This window comes from Mustela nigripes, chromosome 17, assembly GCF_022355385.1.
Source record: "Mustela nigripes isolate SB6536 chromosome 17, MUSNIG.SB6536, whole genome shotgun sequence".
In the NCBI taxonomy this organism is placed as follows: domain Eukaryota; kingdom Metazoa; phylum Chordata; class Mammalia; order Carnivora; family Mustelidae; genus Mustela; species Mustela nigripes.
This window is the reverse complement of record NC_081573.1, coordinates 19628609-19647161: the sequence shown is the minus strand read 5'-3', so window position 1 is coordinate 19647161 and position 18553 is coordinate 19628609. Positions and strand designations below refer to the sequence as shown.

Sequence of the window (18553 nt, the reverse complement as noted above, 5' to 3'; positions counted from 1 at the left end):
ACAGTCGGTTAAGCATCTGCCTTTGGCTTGTGTTGTGTCATGATCTCAGGATCCTGGGATCAAGTCCCAGGATCCTGGGAAGGAGTCTGCTTCTCCCTCTTCCTCTGCCTTCATGAGCTCTCTCTCTCTCCAATAAAGAAAGTCTTTAAAAAAATAAAATAAAAATTAAAAAAATGCAGGACATTTATCTCTGCTTTTTTGAGTCACAGACATAATTTTAAAAATTACTGATGTGTTATTGGTTATATGTTTTTTAACTTTTTACATGTTTTAGAATTTTATCTTTGTATCTTTTACCTGTTATCCAGCTGAGTTGAAATATATAATAACATAAATGTAATAAATAACATTGATGAGTTTAAGGTGTACAGTGTGATGATTTGATCTATATTGACAGTCTTTTTTTTATCTTTTACCTTTGGTCTGACTATAAAAGACAGATGTTCATCTAGAATTTGTTAGAATAAATTAAATTAGTAACAGTTATCATACCTCTAAGGTTCATTATTTTATGGTTTTGTTTTTTAAACCAGGCATTGTTTTGTCTTTTAAAATTTTTACAGATTGAAGATCCAGAATGCTTCTGGGTTATTATAAAAGGATGTAGTCCGTTTTTAGATCATGAAGTTGATTATCAAAAACTAAATAGTGCCATGAATGACTTCTATAATAACATGTGTCAAGATATAGAAATAAAACCGTTAATGTTGGAAGAAGGGCAGGTATGTGTTTTAAGCACTGTGTCTTGAAATACTGCTTAAAATGTACACATTTTGGTGACAGAAGCTTTTAGGGTGTTTTAATTGCTCATAATACTGCCTTGTGTTAGGTTCTTTTGGCTGCACGAAATTTGGGCTGGTTCTGGAAAGCAGAGGTTGTAGAAGATTCTAGTAGGGCAACGGGAGATGGAATGTCATCCAAATTCAGGCATTGGGCTGTCCTCCTAGGGCTGGGAACCGGAGGCTCTTCTGAATCTAGTCTAGATCTGCCACGGGTTTGGCGGCCTCAGCTGAGGGGGGATAGGGGTTTTCAGTGCAGGGCCAGTGCCTCCCTTTTGCGACTCATCACTGTGGCCAAGTCACGCTGGGCCATTTTCCTTGCCTCACGGTCACAGCCCCTTCTTCCTTTCTTGCTGCCTTGGCTCCTGGGCCCATTGTCTCATTCTCTCTGCAAGCCAGTCACTTTTCAGAAGAGTTTGAATTTTTCTACTGGGAAAGTTTGATAAACTATGAGAAACATTAGAAATAATTGGAACACCCCTCCCCTTTCAAACAAAATCTTCATTAACAACATTATTTTTCTCCATACCATTGACTTGGTGAAGTGAGGAAATCCAGTCAGTTGTCCTTTTCAAATACTCCACATTTTGGGGAGCCTGAGTGCCTCCCTGTGATGGTGCTGAACTTTCCACCCCCTCTCCAGGGGGTGCCTGTCCGCCTTTCCTGCAGATGAGGCACCATCCCATGACTAGCACCGCCTGAACAGCCCTTCTGTTTAACCTTCCCAAACAGTCACTTTCACATGCCTTCTGTGTCCAGAGGTCTGTGTGGTTTTTCTCTCCTCTTCCATTTTTTTAAAAGACTTTAACTATATTCCATATTCCACGGCTTTAAATATATTCCATCAGCTGTCCTCATTGTTCTTTATGCTTTAATTGCCCCCTTTTGGGTTGGTGGAAGCCCTATACGCCACCAGTTCAAAGCCAGCTGAACTGATATCTGTTTAAACCCTCCACCCTTTGGCAAGATTTCTCTGCGGTTATTTGACTTTGGAGTTATGGGAGGCTCGCAAGCCCATCCCTTGCAAAGTGGTGGCTCTGTGGTGTCCGGGTTCAGTTCCCGAGTGTGGCAGTCTCCTCTCTGCTGGCTTCTTCCTGGTTGGACACAGCTTTCTCCCCACGGGGCCCTTTCTGAGCCTGTGGTCGGTGTCTGGTTTGCCCGTCTGGGTCAATGTCGAGTCTGCTCTGGCCAAGCAGCCCCATGGGACGGTGGGTTGGTCAGGTGGCTGTCACTGCTGTGGGGCAGTTTCCCTAGAGTGGGGCTGCAGGCACGCACTGATTTCTGGAATCATTCAGTGAGTAGTTGTTGGAGGCTTCGTGCACAGCAAGCACAGTTAAAGGTGTTGGGCACATGCTGGTGCAGAAGACAGCCCGTCCTGGAGCTGAGGTGAGCCTGGGTGGGGATTTCACAGGGGTCTGGCCACGTGCTCGACACCCATTCGTAAGCATTGTTTTCTGACTTAAGAAGGCAAAGTAATGCATTTTCCTTGTTTTACTTTCAAAAGCCTGTCCTTATTTAAGGAGTGAGCGTGACTCGGGGAGGAAAGCCTGAAATAGGACCTGGCTGCCCTGTGCTCTGGTTACTGCCCAGCAGGGGCCAGTGCAGGCAGCCCTAGCCGCCTCCCCCGCCCTTTCCTCTTCTGGAAGGTAGAATGTGGGCAGAGATGGTTTGGGGGTATCTTTTTGTTCTCTCCCTCGACAGGGGTTTTAACGCCAAGGTTTCTCTTCTATAGGTTTGTGTGGTGTATTGTCAGGAACTGAGGTGTTGGTGCAGGGCTGTTATTAAGTCCATTGTGTCTTCGGCCGACCATTACCTGGCAGAATGTTTCCTTGTGGATTTTGCCAAGTACATCCCTGTGAAATCTAAAAAGTATGTATGTATTTATTTCTTCTTCTACTTTTTAGGGAGACAGATATCCATTTTGAAGGAGAAGGTCCATTTTCACAGTGAGAGGATAGAGGTCAGAGAACTAGAATGTTCTTAGCTTCCCATGGGGACGGCTTGCAGATTCCAGTTCTATACGCAGTCAGTGTAGGGGCTGGTGGTCGCAGTAAGGACCTGGGCAGCTGGGCCCTCCTTCTACCGTCCTTTCTGGGCAGAGCATGTGCTCACCCGGCCTCCCCTCCCAGCCTGTTCCTGTGATGGAGTGCGTCCTCCTGGAGGCTGTGCTGCAGGAAACACCCTACCTGGAGGCAGAAGGTCGTCTGGTCCCCACAGAAGGGGTGGGTGCTGGTGCAGCCTCAAGTAGGGGGAGCAGAGCGCCTGTGCAAATAGTCCTGGGGTTCTTCCTTAGCAGAGTGAGGGCATGACCACAGCCACAGAAGGTGGGGAAATGGTTCCAGAGTGGCCTTCATTGGCTCCAGGAGCACCCATTAACAGTTCATTAGAGGGGCGCCTAGGTGGCTCAGTTGGTTGGACAACTGCCTTCGGCTCAGGTCATGATCCTGGAGTCCCGGGATTGAGTCCCACATCGGGCTCCCAGCTGCACGGGGAGTCTGCTTCTCTCTCTGACCTTCTCCTCGCTCATGCTCTCTCTCACTGTCTCTCTCTCAAATAAATAAATAAATAAATCTTAAAAAAACAAAACAAAACAAAAAAAACACAGTTGATTAGAAAACACCAGCAACACATCAGACTTGGTGTTTGTGATAATTTTCCATAGTTTCCTGTTCCAGAGTAAGAGAATATCAGTTTATTTTTTTATTTTTAAAAAGAGTTTATTTATTTGACAGAGACACAGAGAGAGGGGGAACAGAAATAGGGGGAGTGGGAGAGGGAGAAGCAGGCTCTCCACAGAGCAGAGAGCCCAATGTGGGGCTCGATCCCAGGACCCTGGGATCATGACCTCAGCCAAAGGCAGATGCTTTAGAACTGAGCCACCCAGGCGCCCCAGGATATCAGTTTAATAATTAAATGAGGACCCTTCTTCCAAAAGAGTATTTTTGTAGTAAGAGTAAAGCATTTCATGGCAGAAGGACTTCTCAGACATTGGGAATTCGCAGATACTTAAGAAAAAAAGTAGATGCCTTTGTAGCTTGTGATTCTGCATCTTTATAACCAGCCTTGTTATCAAAGTAAATATTGTGTTTAATTGTTTGGGAAGATTTTTAGTATTCGGAGTTTTGGGCAAGAGAAGCCCGTGGTTCAGTAGTGTGCTGGGAGGCTTGAGGGGCAGTCAGGACCGGCACCTTTTTCTGAACTGTGGAGATGAGGTGGCGAGGCTGCCCATTCAGGGCTTCCAGATCCGCTTCTGTCGAAATGGTATGCACAGGCGGGCTGTGGTTGGCCTGAAGAATGGAAATAAAAGTGCTTGAGCAACAGACTTATCAAATCTCAGCCCCTCTTTTGGTACAGAATTGATAAATACTAACTATAAAAACATCTCAAAAAACACAACATATATGCTCATTTATAGAAACTCATTGGGGTTGTGTATTAAAATTTGTAATTTAAAAATCTTAAGTAGAATTGGCTTCACAGGCTTGTTCATTATTTCCTAGTGTTTCTGAGACTGAGAAGCCTTATTAGACATGATTTTTCTAATACTTCAACCCCCATATCATGAAGTTTTAATACCAAAGATACTCTGAATATCCATGCTTGTACTCTTTTTTTTCCCCCAAGGTTTTATTTATTTATTTGACAGAGATCACAAGTAGGCAGGGGGCAGGCGGAAGCAGGCTCCCTGCTGAGCAGAGAGCCCAATGCGGGGCTTGATCCCAGGACCCTGAGATCATGACCTGAGCCGAGGGCAGAGGCTTAACCCACTGAGCCACCCAGGCACCCCCATCTTATGCTTTTATACATGAGAAGAGTAAGACTGGGGCACAGGTCTGCCCGCTCTCTCTGCTGCTGGTGGCTGTATTAGAAACAGAAAGAACCGGTTTGGGTGTGTTTTAGGTATGTCAGTTACCAGGAGAGTGTACTTTAAAGAAATCTGCTCTATAGAAGTCCGCTTTGTAAAGCAAATGTTTCTGTTTCACTGTGAAGCATCAGAGTGGCAGTGGAAACCTTTATGCAGCTTCCCTACCGAGCGAAGAAATTCAGGCTGTACTGCACCAAGCCTGTCACGTTGCACATTGACTTCTGTGAAGACAGCGCTGAAATCGTGTAAGTACCGCTGGTGGGGGATGCTGGAGCAGGAGTAGAAGTCTGAAATTGAGTGTCTGAGGTTTGTGTGGAATCCATTCCCCTGGAGAAGCGCTAAGAGATACCAGGTCTCCTGTTCTTCAGGAGACCTCGGAGTCGGTGTGTCGCCCCTGGCTCTGAGCGGAGCTCCCGGGGTACCCCCCTTCCAGACTGCAGTCGAGGGGTTTTAGAGGGGGGCTGAGGTCTGTGTTCTGCAACTTCTTTTAATTTGCAAAAAGTAATAAATTAACTGTAAAGAGAAAGGCTGGAACACAGGATCATGGAGCAATTAAAAAAAAAAAAGTCCATTGCATTTTTCTCCAGCCCCTTCCCTTCCCCGCCCCCCCACCCCCAGGCCTCTGGGACCTGTTCAGGCTCTGAACTTGGAGACCTCATTCAGTGCTTTATATGGGTTCATTTGTGTGGAGCCTTCCTTCATGAAAATTAGAACCTACAGCGTCATTTGCAGATTTAACCCAAGAGTGTGCTGAAGCTCTTCGCCAGTGCACGTTCTTACTGCCTTCTACTGTCACGCTTTGGGGGTGAACGTAGCTGGCTATTGCTGTATGCAACTGTTCCTCTCTGGAGAGCCAGCTGCAGTGTTTGCAGACCACTGTGCGCTGCACATTCCTGTAAGCATATGCATCAGTCCAAATAAAACATGGTGTGGAGATGTGGACATGCATGCCTAAATGCACGTATCTGGCCAGCCCCTGTCTTCGCCCCGTTTTCCTAGTCTTGGGCCACTTTGCCAGTGTTTGTGCAGGACTCACCACGGTCCCCACACTGGGCACTGCTGTGTCAGGGCTATGGCTGTCTGGACTTAGTGCTACCTGAGGTCCTGGGGAGCGCTCCCCTCCCCCTAGGACTATGGGGTTAAGGGAAGAAACACTGGGCACAGCACAGTTCTGCCTTAACTTGCATGTCCTGGTGATGTTGCATTTTGTTTTCAGAACATAGAAGGCACCCCTCTTATGAATGCTTTTGCAGGATCTATGGAGACCCTCCATTCCCTCTCCCTGCTCGCCCCAGCACCTGTCATTCCCTTGCGATGGTAAACTCATGGCCCTGTGGCCGGCCTGAGAAGCTGCAGTAATAGATGCTGAGCCTGCTTGTCCCGGCTGATGCCAGCATGCCCCACCAGGCTCCCTGCGGCCCCCCACACCCTCTTCCCCCTCAGAGACTCTGGAAGAGTGGGTCCCTCACACAGCAGCAACCCCTGCCTCCCACCTGTCCCTCTTCCAGAACAGCCAGCTGCTCACCCCGCACTCTGGTGCCAGTCTGTCCATGCCCAGCTCTCCCTCAGTGGCCCACCCCTTGTTCTCGACCCCTCTGTGTGACCACATTCTCCAGCTGTGGACACACCTTCCGTGCAGACACATGCTGTCCCTTCGTGTGGGCAGTGCATCTAGAATGTCTGTCTCAATATGTGTATTACGGGGGTCATAGATTTTGCCGAGTGGCCCTCCAGAAGGACTAGCGGTGTATGCTCCCATCACCAGCCTACAGAGAGTGCTGCTTTTCCACGCAGCGTTGCCTGTCATCGAGCTTTTCTACTTTTGCTTGTTTGCTGTGTGAAGATGGTATTTTGTTTTAATTTGTATTTTTCTAACTTGTGCAGTTAAGTATCTCTTCATGGGGTTATTTGTGTAGGTGTGTGTGTGAGAGAGAGAGAAACAGAAAGACACCTTGACTGAATGACTGGTTTACCTTTGGATATCCTAGATTGATTTTTCTTTTGGTCTATTTTCTTATTAGAAATTTACTTCATTTCTTCTTCTTTTTTTTTTTAACTAACTAGGTAATTTCTTTGTGTGTACCAAGGGTTTAGAACTGCTGATGTAATTTTTTTTAACTTTTAGGAATCCTTTGTGATTTTCTTGAAGTAATGTGCTTAATATCTTTTTTAATAAAATAAAATAATACATTCACCTAGGCATGGGGCTAGGGGCTTTATGTATTACCTCATTTAATCCTTAAAGCAGCCCTTAGAGGATGATGGTGGCATCAAACCATCATTGATCTGGGAAATCAAACCAGCAGAGAAATGTAAAAACCTAGCACTCTTCCATTTATTATGTTATTATTGCTCCTTGCTTCAGAATACTGGTTTCTCTTCATCTTCCACTGCCTACAGCTCTTCTTATGATTTCCTTCCCAGAGCACAGGGAGGGGCAAGATGATAGAATGTGGGGACAGAGGACAGGTGTCGACAGGGCAGGCATACCGGTAGACACTGGCCAGTGGCTCTCCCACAGCCTCTCTTTCCCTGTTGGTCTCCCCATCACAAATGGAGCCCTTGCCAGCCTGCATGCACAGCATCCCTGCCCCCGGGGGCTTGTGTTTGGCTGGGGAGAGAGATAGGTCCTGGGTCACTGGGGACACCAGTGCTGGGGCAGGTGATGCCCTGGTGACAGGCATGGGCTGCTCAGGAAGCCCCAGGATGGACCTGTTCTTAGTCTCTGCACTGGGTGCAGGCGGCAGTGGTGAGGGGAGCCCGTTGTGGGGTGTGGGTGGGATTGTCATCCCCAAAGCGGAGCCACGCATCGTATGTTCAGCATGTAATATCAGGAACGGCCAGCACATGGCTTATGAGGTGGTATTGGCGTCCTAGCCTCTGATTTTTATTTGGTAAGGTTGCATCTGTTTACCGTTCCAGACCTACCAAGAAGTGGGACAGCGCAGCGACTCAGTACTTCCAGAACATCCTAAAAGGTGAGGCAGGTGCATTATTGTCGCAGCCTGCTTTGAACTGATGCCCAGGCCGGTTTGTCTTTCCATCAGGGCGAGGAGGTTTGAGATGGGCGGATTCGGCTTCTGGCCTCACCTCATGGGGGTTCATCTGTTACCTGGGACTCCTCCTGCCCTGTGTCACAGTGACTCTGCACCCGTGAATGTTTGGGGGTGGATGTGGACATCAGTATTGAGAGCTGAAAGGAGAAAGGGGCTGTTTGGCTGAGGGGCCCTTCGTTTGCGTGGGAGCCGCGCCCTGCCAAATGCACGTGCGTTTCCCCCAGCAACAGGTGATGGAAGCTGAGCTTTTCTTGCGGATGCTGATGGTGTCGTGGGCATTGTTGCCAGTTTCGGATGTGCAGCCTGTCTCAGAGCAGCTATGCAGCGTGTTGTCCATATTGTCTGTTGCTGCTAGTGAATTACAGCTTCACCTGCCGTCTGTCCTGACCCCCGGCAGACAGGGGCCAAGTCCCTGTACTGGCCCTCTAGGCTGCTCTGAGGAGAAGCGGGTGTGAAATGCCTGGGGTGCTGGCTTGTCTCCTCCACCACACCGCTCTCTGGCCAGAGGAGCAGCCCGATGCTGGGCCCTGGGGGAAATGGGAGGTTGGGAGGGCCTCTGGCTTTGGAGTCTCTGACCTTGTGAGCCTGGGAGGGGCAGGGAGTGGGGGAGGGAGCAGAGCACCAGGGACGACATCCTGCCCTGAGGCTTCCCTGTAGCCTTCTCCGAGTCCAGCCTCCTTCCCAAGCCGGGACAGGGACAGCTGTGAAGTGAAGGACTGAGCCCAGGGCCTGCAGGGTCCCCGTGCCCAGAGCTGCTGTGTGGGTGCTGGGTTCCGAGTCTATGAGCGCTCTGATGGGGTGTTTGCAGGGAGCAATGGACTCGGGTGAAAGACTGAGCAGGAAGTGGATTTGGGGTCGCTGGAAGGGAAGAGGGCCAAGAACAGCCGGTGGAGGTGTTGTGGGGGGCGGGAGGCCGCAGCTGTGGAGTTGGGGGTGGAGGGTATGTGCCGACTTCACCCCAGAGAGCCTTCTCCTCCAGCTGTTAGCTGTGGTGACCCTGTGTGACCCCAGGTGGTCAGCGCAGATGATTAGGTGGAATAATTGTTTCAGTATCAGCTGATTTATTTATTTTTTCACTTATGTTATTTAGCAACCACCCAGGTGGAAGCCAAATTATGTGCTGTGGAAGAAGATGCTTTTGAGGTCTACCTTTATGCAACTATAAAAAATGAAAAAGTGAGTGAAAGAATTGTATTTCAGAAATGTTGTATCCTAATTTAAATTATTTTAACAAAACAAAGTAAACACCAAGGAAAAGAATGCCATTCACACAGCATGGAAGGTTTTTCTGTTTTGTTTCTTTTGGAGTGAGGGGAGAGGCGAGGGAGAGAATCTCAGCAGGCCCCATGCCACCGCGCAGGGCTGATCTCGTGAGCCCGGGATCCCGATGTGAAACTAAGAGTCAGACGCTTAATGGACTGCACCACCCAGGCGCCCCAGGCCTTCTCCATTTTCAGTTGGAACTCTGTACAGAAGAACTGGCCCATCGCCCCCACTTACTAATTGGTTCAGTAATGTATCTTAGTGAGGACTCTTGGCTGTTGGTTTTACTTTAGGGAATAGACTCCATTACCGTCATCATTTTTTTGTTCAGATCGTCCCAGATTTGGCCATTAGCAGCTTCAGAGTGGCTTGCGTGTCCTTTCACTGTGCCCCATCATCGCTGGGAACTTGCTATTTTTGGTGCCACAGATGCTTTAGGCTAATTTTGTTGTTCTCCAGCCCAGCCCTAGAATCAACCACTTCTCCAAGAAGAGTGGTGTCCAGAGAGCAAAACTGGGGCATGAGATGTGCTTCCTACTGCTGGGGTGTCAGTGGTTGTAGGCCCACTCCGCAGACAGGAAGTACATGTACGTGGAGTCGCCCGTGGCCACACAGATTGATGCCTGGATCTGCCTGTCTGTACGTGTATCTATCTGTCTGTCTGCACATGTGTTAAGAGCTCTGGTATCAGGGCATCTGGCTGGCTCAGCGTCTGACTCTTGATTTTGGCTCAAGGTTGAGAGATCAAGCCCCCTGTTGGGCTGCATGCTGGGCGTGTAGCCCGCCTAAGAGTCTCTGCTCCCCGGCTCATGCATGTGTGCACTCGTTCTCTCTCTCTCAAAAAAAATAAAGGAGCTCTTGTACCTCTCACTCCCCATTACTTGTCTTGACACATGTTTCTAGCAGTGAGAAACCTGCACTTGGTAGATATACTTAATTTGATTAATCCTAATATTCTCATAAAGTAATTCCAGAATTGCTAACTCACAATTCCTGTGAAAAAGAAGTTTTTCTAAAGGCAAAAGCATGCAGCCAAAACAGTATTCTGAAGTTACTTAGGTTAGTTCTTTTCTTCCACTCCCTCCTTCACTGTGATGATGTTACTCATTTGTAGTAAGATTCGCTCGCTATACTTTGTGGGGCATTTTGGGATCCCCCACGGCCTTGTCTGTTTCACCTGTGGCTTTTCATTGCTTATTTTGCAGTTTGGTAAAACTAACAAAATGCTGGCAGTTGGACCGGTCTGGTGAAACATCTTTTTTTTATTTTTAAATTTTTTATAAACATATATTTTTGTCCCCAGGGGTACAGGTCTGTGAATCACCAAGTTTACACACTTCACAGCACTCAACAAAGCACATACCCTCCCCAGTGTACATAATCCCACCCCCTTCTCCCAACTTCCCTCCCCCCAGCAACCCTCAGTTTGTTTTGTAAGATTAAGAGTCACTTATGGTTTGTCTCCCTCCCAATTCCACCTTGTTTCATTGATTCTTCTTGTACCCACTTAAGCCCCCATGTTGCATCACCACTTCCTCATATCAGAGAGATCATATGATAATTGTCTTTCTCTGCTCGACTTATTTCGCTAAGCATGATACACTCTAGTTCCATCCATGTTGTCGCAAATGGCAAGATTTCATTTCTTTTGATGGCTGCATAGTATTCCATTGTGTATATATACCACATCTTCTTTATCCATTTATCTGTTGATGGATGGTGAAACATCTTTAAACTTCTCTGTTGACCTCCTTCTCTCTTCTTGCTTTTCGAGTAGGTCCCTTTCCCTCTGTGCCGGTACTTCTGGTGGGGGAGTGAAGAGGGTACGCATATTAGCAGAGCAAACATATGGCGGACGTGTGAGGTCATCACTGCCAGAAAAACAGCGCCTGGCATCCTTTTCCAGCTCCCTAAGGAAGCACAAGGATTTCCCAGGATTTTTCTCTTCTTGGCTTGGCTTCTTTCATGCAGCGAAGTTATTTTTAGCACATATCCACGTTGTCCCTTGTATTGTCAAACACTCTTCTCTTGTCTGGATGTATTACAGCGGATTTACCTGTTCATGTCTTTTGGACATTTGAGTTGTGGCCAGTTTGGGGCTGTTATAAATGAAGTTGGTATGAATATTTGTGTATAGTTCTTCCTGTGAACCCTTGCATTCGTTTTTCTTGGATGAGTGCCTAGGAGTCAAATTTCTGGATGGGATTGTACTTAGTAAGAGGCTGCCAGATGGGTTCTCCAAAGCGGTGAACTGCCGTACAGTCTGGTCAGCAATGGATGACAGCCCCAGTTCCTTCATGTCCTCTTCAGGGCTTGGATGGCTACTGTGATGGGCCTGAACTGGGGTATCATTGTGGTTTAACTTTGCATTTCCCTAGTGACTACGACAATGAGTATCTCTTCATACGCTATTTGCAATCTGTGTATCTTCTTTGATGAAGTGTGCATTCAGATCTTTACCCCATTTTTGGGGTAACTTTTTTTTTTTTAAAGATTTTATTTATTTATTTGACACAGATCACAAGTAGGCAGAAAGGCAGGCGGGGGGGTGGGAAGCAGGCTCCCCACTGAGCAGGGAGCCTGATGTGGGGCTTGATCCCAGAACCCTGGGATCTACCTTTGACCTGAGCCAAAGGTAGACACTTAACTGACTGAGCCACCCAGTTGCCTTGAAGCAACTGAGCCACCCAGTTCTCTTTTATGAACTGGGGACTGGCAGAGGCTTAACCCACTGAGCCACCCAGGTGCCCCGGATAACTTTTTATTTTTTTATTTTATTTATTTATTTTTTTAAAGATTTTATTTATTTGACAGAGAGAGATCACAAGTAGGCAGAGAGAGAGAGAGCAGAAAGCCCGATGCGGGACTCGATCCCAGGACCCTGGGATCATGACCTGAGCCGAAGGCAGAGGCTTTAACCCACTGAGCCACCCAGGCGCCCCCCGGATAACTTTTCAAATGGAAATAAAGTTGGTGTACAACAGAGTGGTTGGATGAGTCTGTGCCTTATGCTCTGCTCATCACACACCATTATAATACCACTGACTCTTTTCCCACTGAACCTTTTATTCCCCCTGACTTACTCCTTCCACATTGGAGACCTTATCTCCCTCTCCTCTTCACCCTTTTGCACACCCCCTCCCCCCCGCCCCTCTGGCCTCCATCAGTACTTTGTATTTATGGGTCTGTTGGTGCTATTTGCTTGTTATTCATTTGTTTTTTTACATTCCACATATAAGTAAAATCATATGGTGTTTGTCTCTTATTTCACTTAGCATACTATCCTCTTGGTCCATTCATGTTGCAAATAAAGAATCTCATCTTTTTTTTTTTTTTTTTAAAGATTTTATTTATTTATTTGACAGAGAGAGATCACAGTAGGCAGAGAGGCAGGCAGAGGGAGAGAGAAAGGGGAAGCAGGCTCCCCGCTGAGCAGAGAGCCCGATGCGGGACTCGATCCCAGGACCCTGAGATCATGACCCGAGCCGAAGGCAGCGGCCTAACCCACTGAGCCACCCAGGCACCCAAGAATCTCATCTTTTTATGGCTGAGTAATATTCCATTGTATTTTACCCATTTTTTAGTTGGGTTGTTTGTCATCTTTTTATTGCATTTTGAGAGCTTTTTATATATTCTGGATACATTTCCATCCAGATTTAAAAAATGTTTTCTCCCTGTCTGTGGATTACCCTTCATCTCTTTTTTTTTTTTTTTTTAAGATTTATTTATTTATTTGACAGAGAGAAATCACAAGTAGACAGAGAGGCAGCCAGAGAGAGAGAGAGAGGGAAGCAGGCTCCCTGCTGAGCAGAGAGCCCGATGCGGGACTGGATCCCAGGACCCTGAGTTCATGACCTGAGCCGAAGGCAGCGGCTTAATCCACTGAGCCACCCAGGCGCCCCCCCCTTCATCTCTTAATAGTGTCTTTTGAAGAGTAGAAGTTTTTAAATTTTGATAGTCTAAAATTTAAATTTTGAATTTTTATCAGGTTTCCTTTTATGATTGGTGCTTTGTCTTTGTCATCCCCCTAGATCTTTGCCTGGCAAAGTCATGTTAGCTCCTTGATGCTTTGTTCAAGAAGATATTTCTTGGGGCACCTGGGTGGCTCAGTGGGTTAAGCCACTGCCTTCAGCTCAGGTCATGATCCCAGGGTCCTGGGACCGAGCCCCGCATCGGGCTCTCTGCTCGGCAGGGAGCCTGCTTCCTCCTCTCTCTCTGACTGCCTCTCTGCCTACTTGTGATCTCTGTCTGTCAAATAAATAAATAAAATCTTAAAAAAAAAAAAGAAGAAGAAGAAGATATTTCTTATGTTTATACAGATTCTACTGATTTTCTTACCGGGAGCGTTGGCCAGAAGTATCTAGTCCACCATTACCAGAGAAGGAGTCAAGAGATCAGTTTCTATCAGATTATGTTCTATAAAATAATTTTTTCTGAAGATTGAAATTTGGGGTTAAGTTTGGGATATTTTGTGAACAGTCACTTGACTGTATTTTTCTTGTTCATGAAATGTTGCAAATTGTGCAGGTCTGTGTTAATGACGATCTGGTTGCGAAGAACTTTGCTCGTTACATATCACCCAAGGAGAATAAAAACATGGATTCTGTAGAGAAATCAAGCTTGAGTACGAAGTCAGCATCCTTCTCCAGGAGACTCAGTCCAGCACTCACTCTCTGGCCAATGTTCTTACAAGGAAAAGATCATCAAGGAATGGAAAGTGAGTGGATTCTCACCAATGGGTGTTTCTTTTAAACTGTCTTATTTATATGAATCTTGTCATACTGATGTGAGTCATACAAACCTTTCCCCACATGCAGGCAGGGACTTGGGCTATTAGTTGAACCCTGGTGGGCGTGTGACAGGCTTTGAAGTCCTGACCTCGCTTGCTTTTATGAGAATGGCAGAAAACTGTCCTCAATTTCTTCTTAACATGGAGTTAAATTTTCAGAAGTCCAGAAGTTCGTAATTGAAAGATGTTACCCAATCAAAGTCAAATGTTAACCGTTTTAGACCCTTTTCAGAAGGTCTGTTTATTAGGAGGGAAATGCGAGAAGAGACCTCCTTGGACAGTGGAAACCATCAGAGGGGTTTCTTTCTGAGTTCTGTTCTTCACTCGTTCACGTTGCTTTCCTGCCCCGTTAGGTCTCTCATGACCTTCCAAGCAAAAGCAGGAGCTGAAAGAGTATGCCGCTGAGTTTTGCATTTGTCATTCGGGTTTTATTTCATGCTTTAATCCTGAATTGTGTTCTTTCTGTCAGATTCACATGGTTTAACTTTTCTGGCTCAGTCCCTCCAGCATCCGTGGCCCAAGGGTGTTGGTGACCTTGGGCCGACTGCTATGATCCTGGGTAAGTTTACTTGCTTGCCTTACTTATGTATAGCTGGCATAAAAGAACATTCTCAACTCTGTAAAGATTAGAAGGGCTGTGTAGAAGGGCTGTGCTGATTCTCTCTCCCATCTCATGGAACCAATTGATGATGCAGGTGCTGACAGAAATAGCCTGGCCTTGTGGTCCTCACTTAGAGGATTTTTAAAAAGGATTTGTTTCTGTATTAGAGTGTGTGCACATGTGAGCAGAGCCAGCCCGGGTGGGGGGCAGAGGGAGAGAATCCCAAGCAGACTCCCCGCAGACCCATGAAATCGTGAGCTGAGCTGAAATTATGAGTTGCACACTTAATCCACTTAAGCCACCCTGGCGGCCCCTTAGAGGATTTTACTGTAAAGAACACACATAACAGGACTGTATTTATGTGCAGAGCTGATTTATTCCAGCCCAGTCATCCGCAAGTGATGATTATGTGTTCTCAGAGTATATGTATGGATTTGTGAGTGATTTTCATTTTAAGCAGTGGGGCACATACAAGCAAGAGGCATTTAGGAGGGTAGGAACCCCTAGTGTTTAACTCCATATCTCCAAGGTACATAATGGATTGCAGTTGTTGGACCAGAGTGGGCTCTGCCAGCCGCTTTGATTCTCGGGCACGCTCTGGTCATTCCTGCACTACTTGCTTCTTCCGCTGGGCACGGGGTACACCGAGTGTTTCACACACGGAACATCGTAGCCTCAACTAAGTTAAAGCTTTTGCCTTCAAAATTACTTCCTACATTAGTGTTGTGTTTAATTACTTTTTAATGTTGTCTATCATAGAAAAATACAGATAATCAAAGGTTTAAAAACCTGTCATTTTTAATAGCTACTTACTGACATGTAAGGGTCTTGCTTTCCAGAGTTCTCCACTCCTGAGGGTTGTGGGTGACATTTTTACTTTACAGAAATTGGATTCCATACATACCTCTGTGGAGTGTTTTTCAGTTAACGTATGGAGGAACTTCTAGGTCACACGTGTCCAGGATCACGTGACTTTAAGGACATGCACTCTGATGTGAGACAGATGGGATCTTGGTGTCCCTCCTGCTGGGTGATGGAGGGAAACGCTGTTCCCATCACAGTGACTTGATTAAATGGGGGATCCATAGACCCAGCTGACGTGGCCCTGCCCCTGGCCTGGGGCCCACATGGTACATTCCCCCCCCACCCATTATTTCTGATGTGTCTCCTGTAGGGGTCCCAGCCGAGTGTTTCTCCTGAAACGTGCCCCTGTGTCTGAAGGAAGAAATAAAAATGGAAATAAAGATACATGCCTGCATCTACTGGAGCAGGAGAAACACCAGGCATTTTATGTAGTGTGCGGACACTGCCCAGCCTTCCGTCATGTGAATATGTCATGGGTTTTTTTTGTTTTGTTTTGTTTTTGTTTGTTTAAGTAGCCCCAGGTTGTTGGACAGTAACCGTTTCCCACTTTTCTTACCGTGGTCAGTGTCAAGATCCATTGTGTGTGTCTTGGTTGATGGTAAAGGAAAGGGAAGCTGATGGGAGATGTCACTGAAGGTCATGTGAAAGCAAGATTACTAGGTGCTCCTTACACAAGCACAGATTTCCTTTTCCTTGGAATCGTGGTGAGAAGGGATTTCAACTGTATGTTTTGGTACTTCTCTTTGAAGTTGTCTTATGTTTTTGAAATCAAAGTATAATACTTTGTTAATACTTGGTTAAACAATCAAATAGTGCAGAACTAATGAAAAGTGATGAGAAGTAATTTTCTCTTTCCGGCCTCTTCTCACCTCAGGCTGTTCCTGCGAGGTAAACCTTTATCGTTCCCTTTACCTTTTTATTTGGATGGTTGTCTCTAGATTTTGAAACCTTTACAATTAATTAATTTTCAGTTATAATTTACCATTTCTAGGCTTATCAGTTCTAGACTCTGTCTTTTTTTTTTAATATTTTATGTATTAATATGTTTGCAGCCCTAACCATCCCCGGTGTGACTGTATTTAGGGATAGAGTCTTTAAGAGGTAGTTAGTCCTGGGAGTGGAGCCCTAGTAGGGCTGGTGCCCTTGTTAAGAAGAGGAGGAGACACCAGAGGGCTTCCTCTCCTCCATGTGAGGACACACAAGAGGGCAGCCTTTTCCAAGCTAGGAGGATAGCTTCTAGATGTGACTTGAGATCTGTCTTCTTTTCTTATATACACATTTAATGCTGTAAGTTGCCTCCCAAGTACTGTTTTCACTACATCCCACAAATTTTGATAAGCTGTATCATAATTTTCATTCAGTTTAAGCTATTTTTAAATTTCTCAAGATTTCTTCTTGATCCAAGTGTAATTTAGAAGTGTGTTGTTTAATCTCTAAGTGCTTGGGGATTTTCCCAGCTATCTTTTTGTTTCTGAATTAGTTTGATTCCATTATGGTCTGAGAGCATAACTTGTGTAGTTTGTATTCTTTTAAATTTTTCACGTCTTTTTATGGCCATATTGTGATGCTCTCTTGTTAGGCACATCTGCCTTAAGGACTTCTCAGTCCTCTGGGAGAATTGACTCCTTTATTGCTATGTAATTAATGCCTCTATCCTTCATAGTTTTTCTTGTTCTGAACTCCATGTTGTCTGAAATTAATGTAACTACTTCAGCTTTCTTTGGTTAGTGTTGGCATGGTGTATCTTTCTTCATCTCTTTATTTCTGTCTTTATATTTGAAGTGTGGACACATGTAGTTGGTTGGGCCTTGTTTTTGTTCACTCTGACAACGTCTTTGATTGGTGTATTTATACCATTGCCATTTAAAGTGATTATTGGTAGAGTTGGATTAATATTGACCCCCCCTTTTTTTTTTAACGATTTTCTATTCATTCCCTTGTGTTTTGCTGCTGTTTTTGTCTTCCACTCTTTCTGTGCTATCTGTAGTTGTAATTAAGCATTTCATATGATTCTGTTTTCTTTCCTTTCTTAACATATTGGTTATACTTCTTTTTCACTTAGTTTAGTGGTTGCCTTAGGGTTTACAATATGCTTTTACAACCAGTCCAAGTCCACTTTTAGATAACACTGTACCACTTCGCAGTGCAAGTATGATAACAAAATATTCCTAATCCCTACCTCTTGTCCTTTGCACTTTGCATTGTTGTCATTCATTGACCAACAAATGGGTTTATTTGGGAATAGTAGAGAATTGCAATTCAGGACAGGCAACTACAGCAAAACGATGTGGAGATCCAGAGTACAAAGAAGAAGATGGCTCTTTTACAGAGGAAAAGGGGGGACTTGGGAGGGGCTGTTATAAACAAAAAGTCTGTTGGAATAAAGGGGGAGTCCAAAGTGTAGTGGCTTTTCATTCACTGAGTTGTGACAGTCTCTCATTGGCTGGGCTGTTGCTGGGCAAGAAGAAATTCTGGGTTTCTTCCTGTTGGAAAATGCAAGGTGCATCTCTTCCTGTTGGGTCCACAAGGGGCTGTGAGGGCTGCTACAGCCTGAGAGCTTCCCCTTCTGGCTCCCCTACTCCGATCTTATATTAGGTTATTAATGTTATTAGGATTATTATTTCCACAAATGGTTTATTTTTCTTCTTTCTCAGGTACATATTTTAGTACTTTCAGAAGGGGATTGTGGGTAATAGATTTTAACATCTGCTAATAGTTAAACCAGATACGGTATTCCAGGGTCGTTCTTTATTTTCCTCCAGCAGTGGAGATAGTGGTTCATTTTCTCATCTGTCAATCTGTTGGTTTTTCTTTTGTAAGTAATTACTATGTTCTGTTGATGTTTTTTTAGATTTTTCTCTTTGTCCTTGATAATTTTTCAGTTTCTTTACAGTGTGTCTAAGAGTGGATGGTTCAGATTTATTTGTTAACACATGGAATTTTTTAATTGCAGAATTCATGTCTAACTTAAATTTCTGAAAAGCATTAGATATTAACATTTTAAAAAATGTTTTCCTCTTTCCTCCTAGATGTAGATTAGGGTTTCTTCATTTATCATCTATTTTTTTTCAAAGATTTTATTTATTGATTTGACAGAGAGAGATCACAAGTAGGCAGAGAGGCAGGCAGAGAGAGAGGAGGAAGCAGGCTCCCTGCTGAGCAGAGAGCCCGATGCGGGACTCGATCCCAGGACCCTGAGATCATGACCTGAGCTGAAGGCAGCCGCTTAACCCACTGAGCCACCCAGGTGCCCCTATCATCTATTTTTCATAGCTTTCTTTGCTTTTACTTCTTATTTCTCTGGACTCAGTTTTTTTTTTTTTTTTTTTTTTTTTT

General features: G+C 45.3%; 1 protein-coding gene across 1 annotated transcript in view; it reads left to right on the top strand.

Moving 5' to 3' along the window:
- Window positions 1-575: 575 nt before the first annotated feature.
- TDRD12 (tudor domain containing 12) overlaps window positions 576-18553 on the top strand; it is a 66184-nt gene continuing 48206 nt past the window's right edge. Inside the window, exons 1-7 of the mRNA XM_059381404.1 lie at window positions 576-722; window positions 2512-2648; window positions 4770-4889; window positions 7567-7622; window positions 8791-8876; window positions 13491-13680; window positions 14222-14311. Coding sequence (XP_059237387.1) covers window positions 654-722; window positions 2512-2648; window positions 4770-4889; window positions 7567-7622; window positions 8791-8876; window positions 13491-13680; window positions 14222-14311 — 748 coding nt within the window. The 5' untranslated portion in view covers window positions 576-653. The remainder of the gene's footprint in view (window positions 723-2511; window positions 2649-4769; window positions 4890-7566; window positions 7623-8790; window positions 8877-13490; window positions 13681-14221; window positions 14312-18553) is intronic.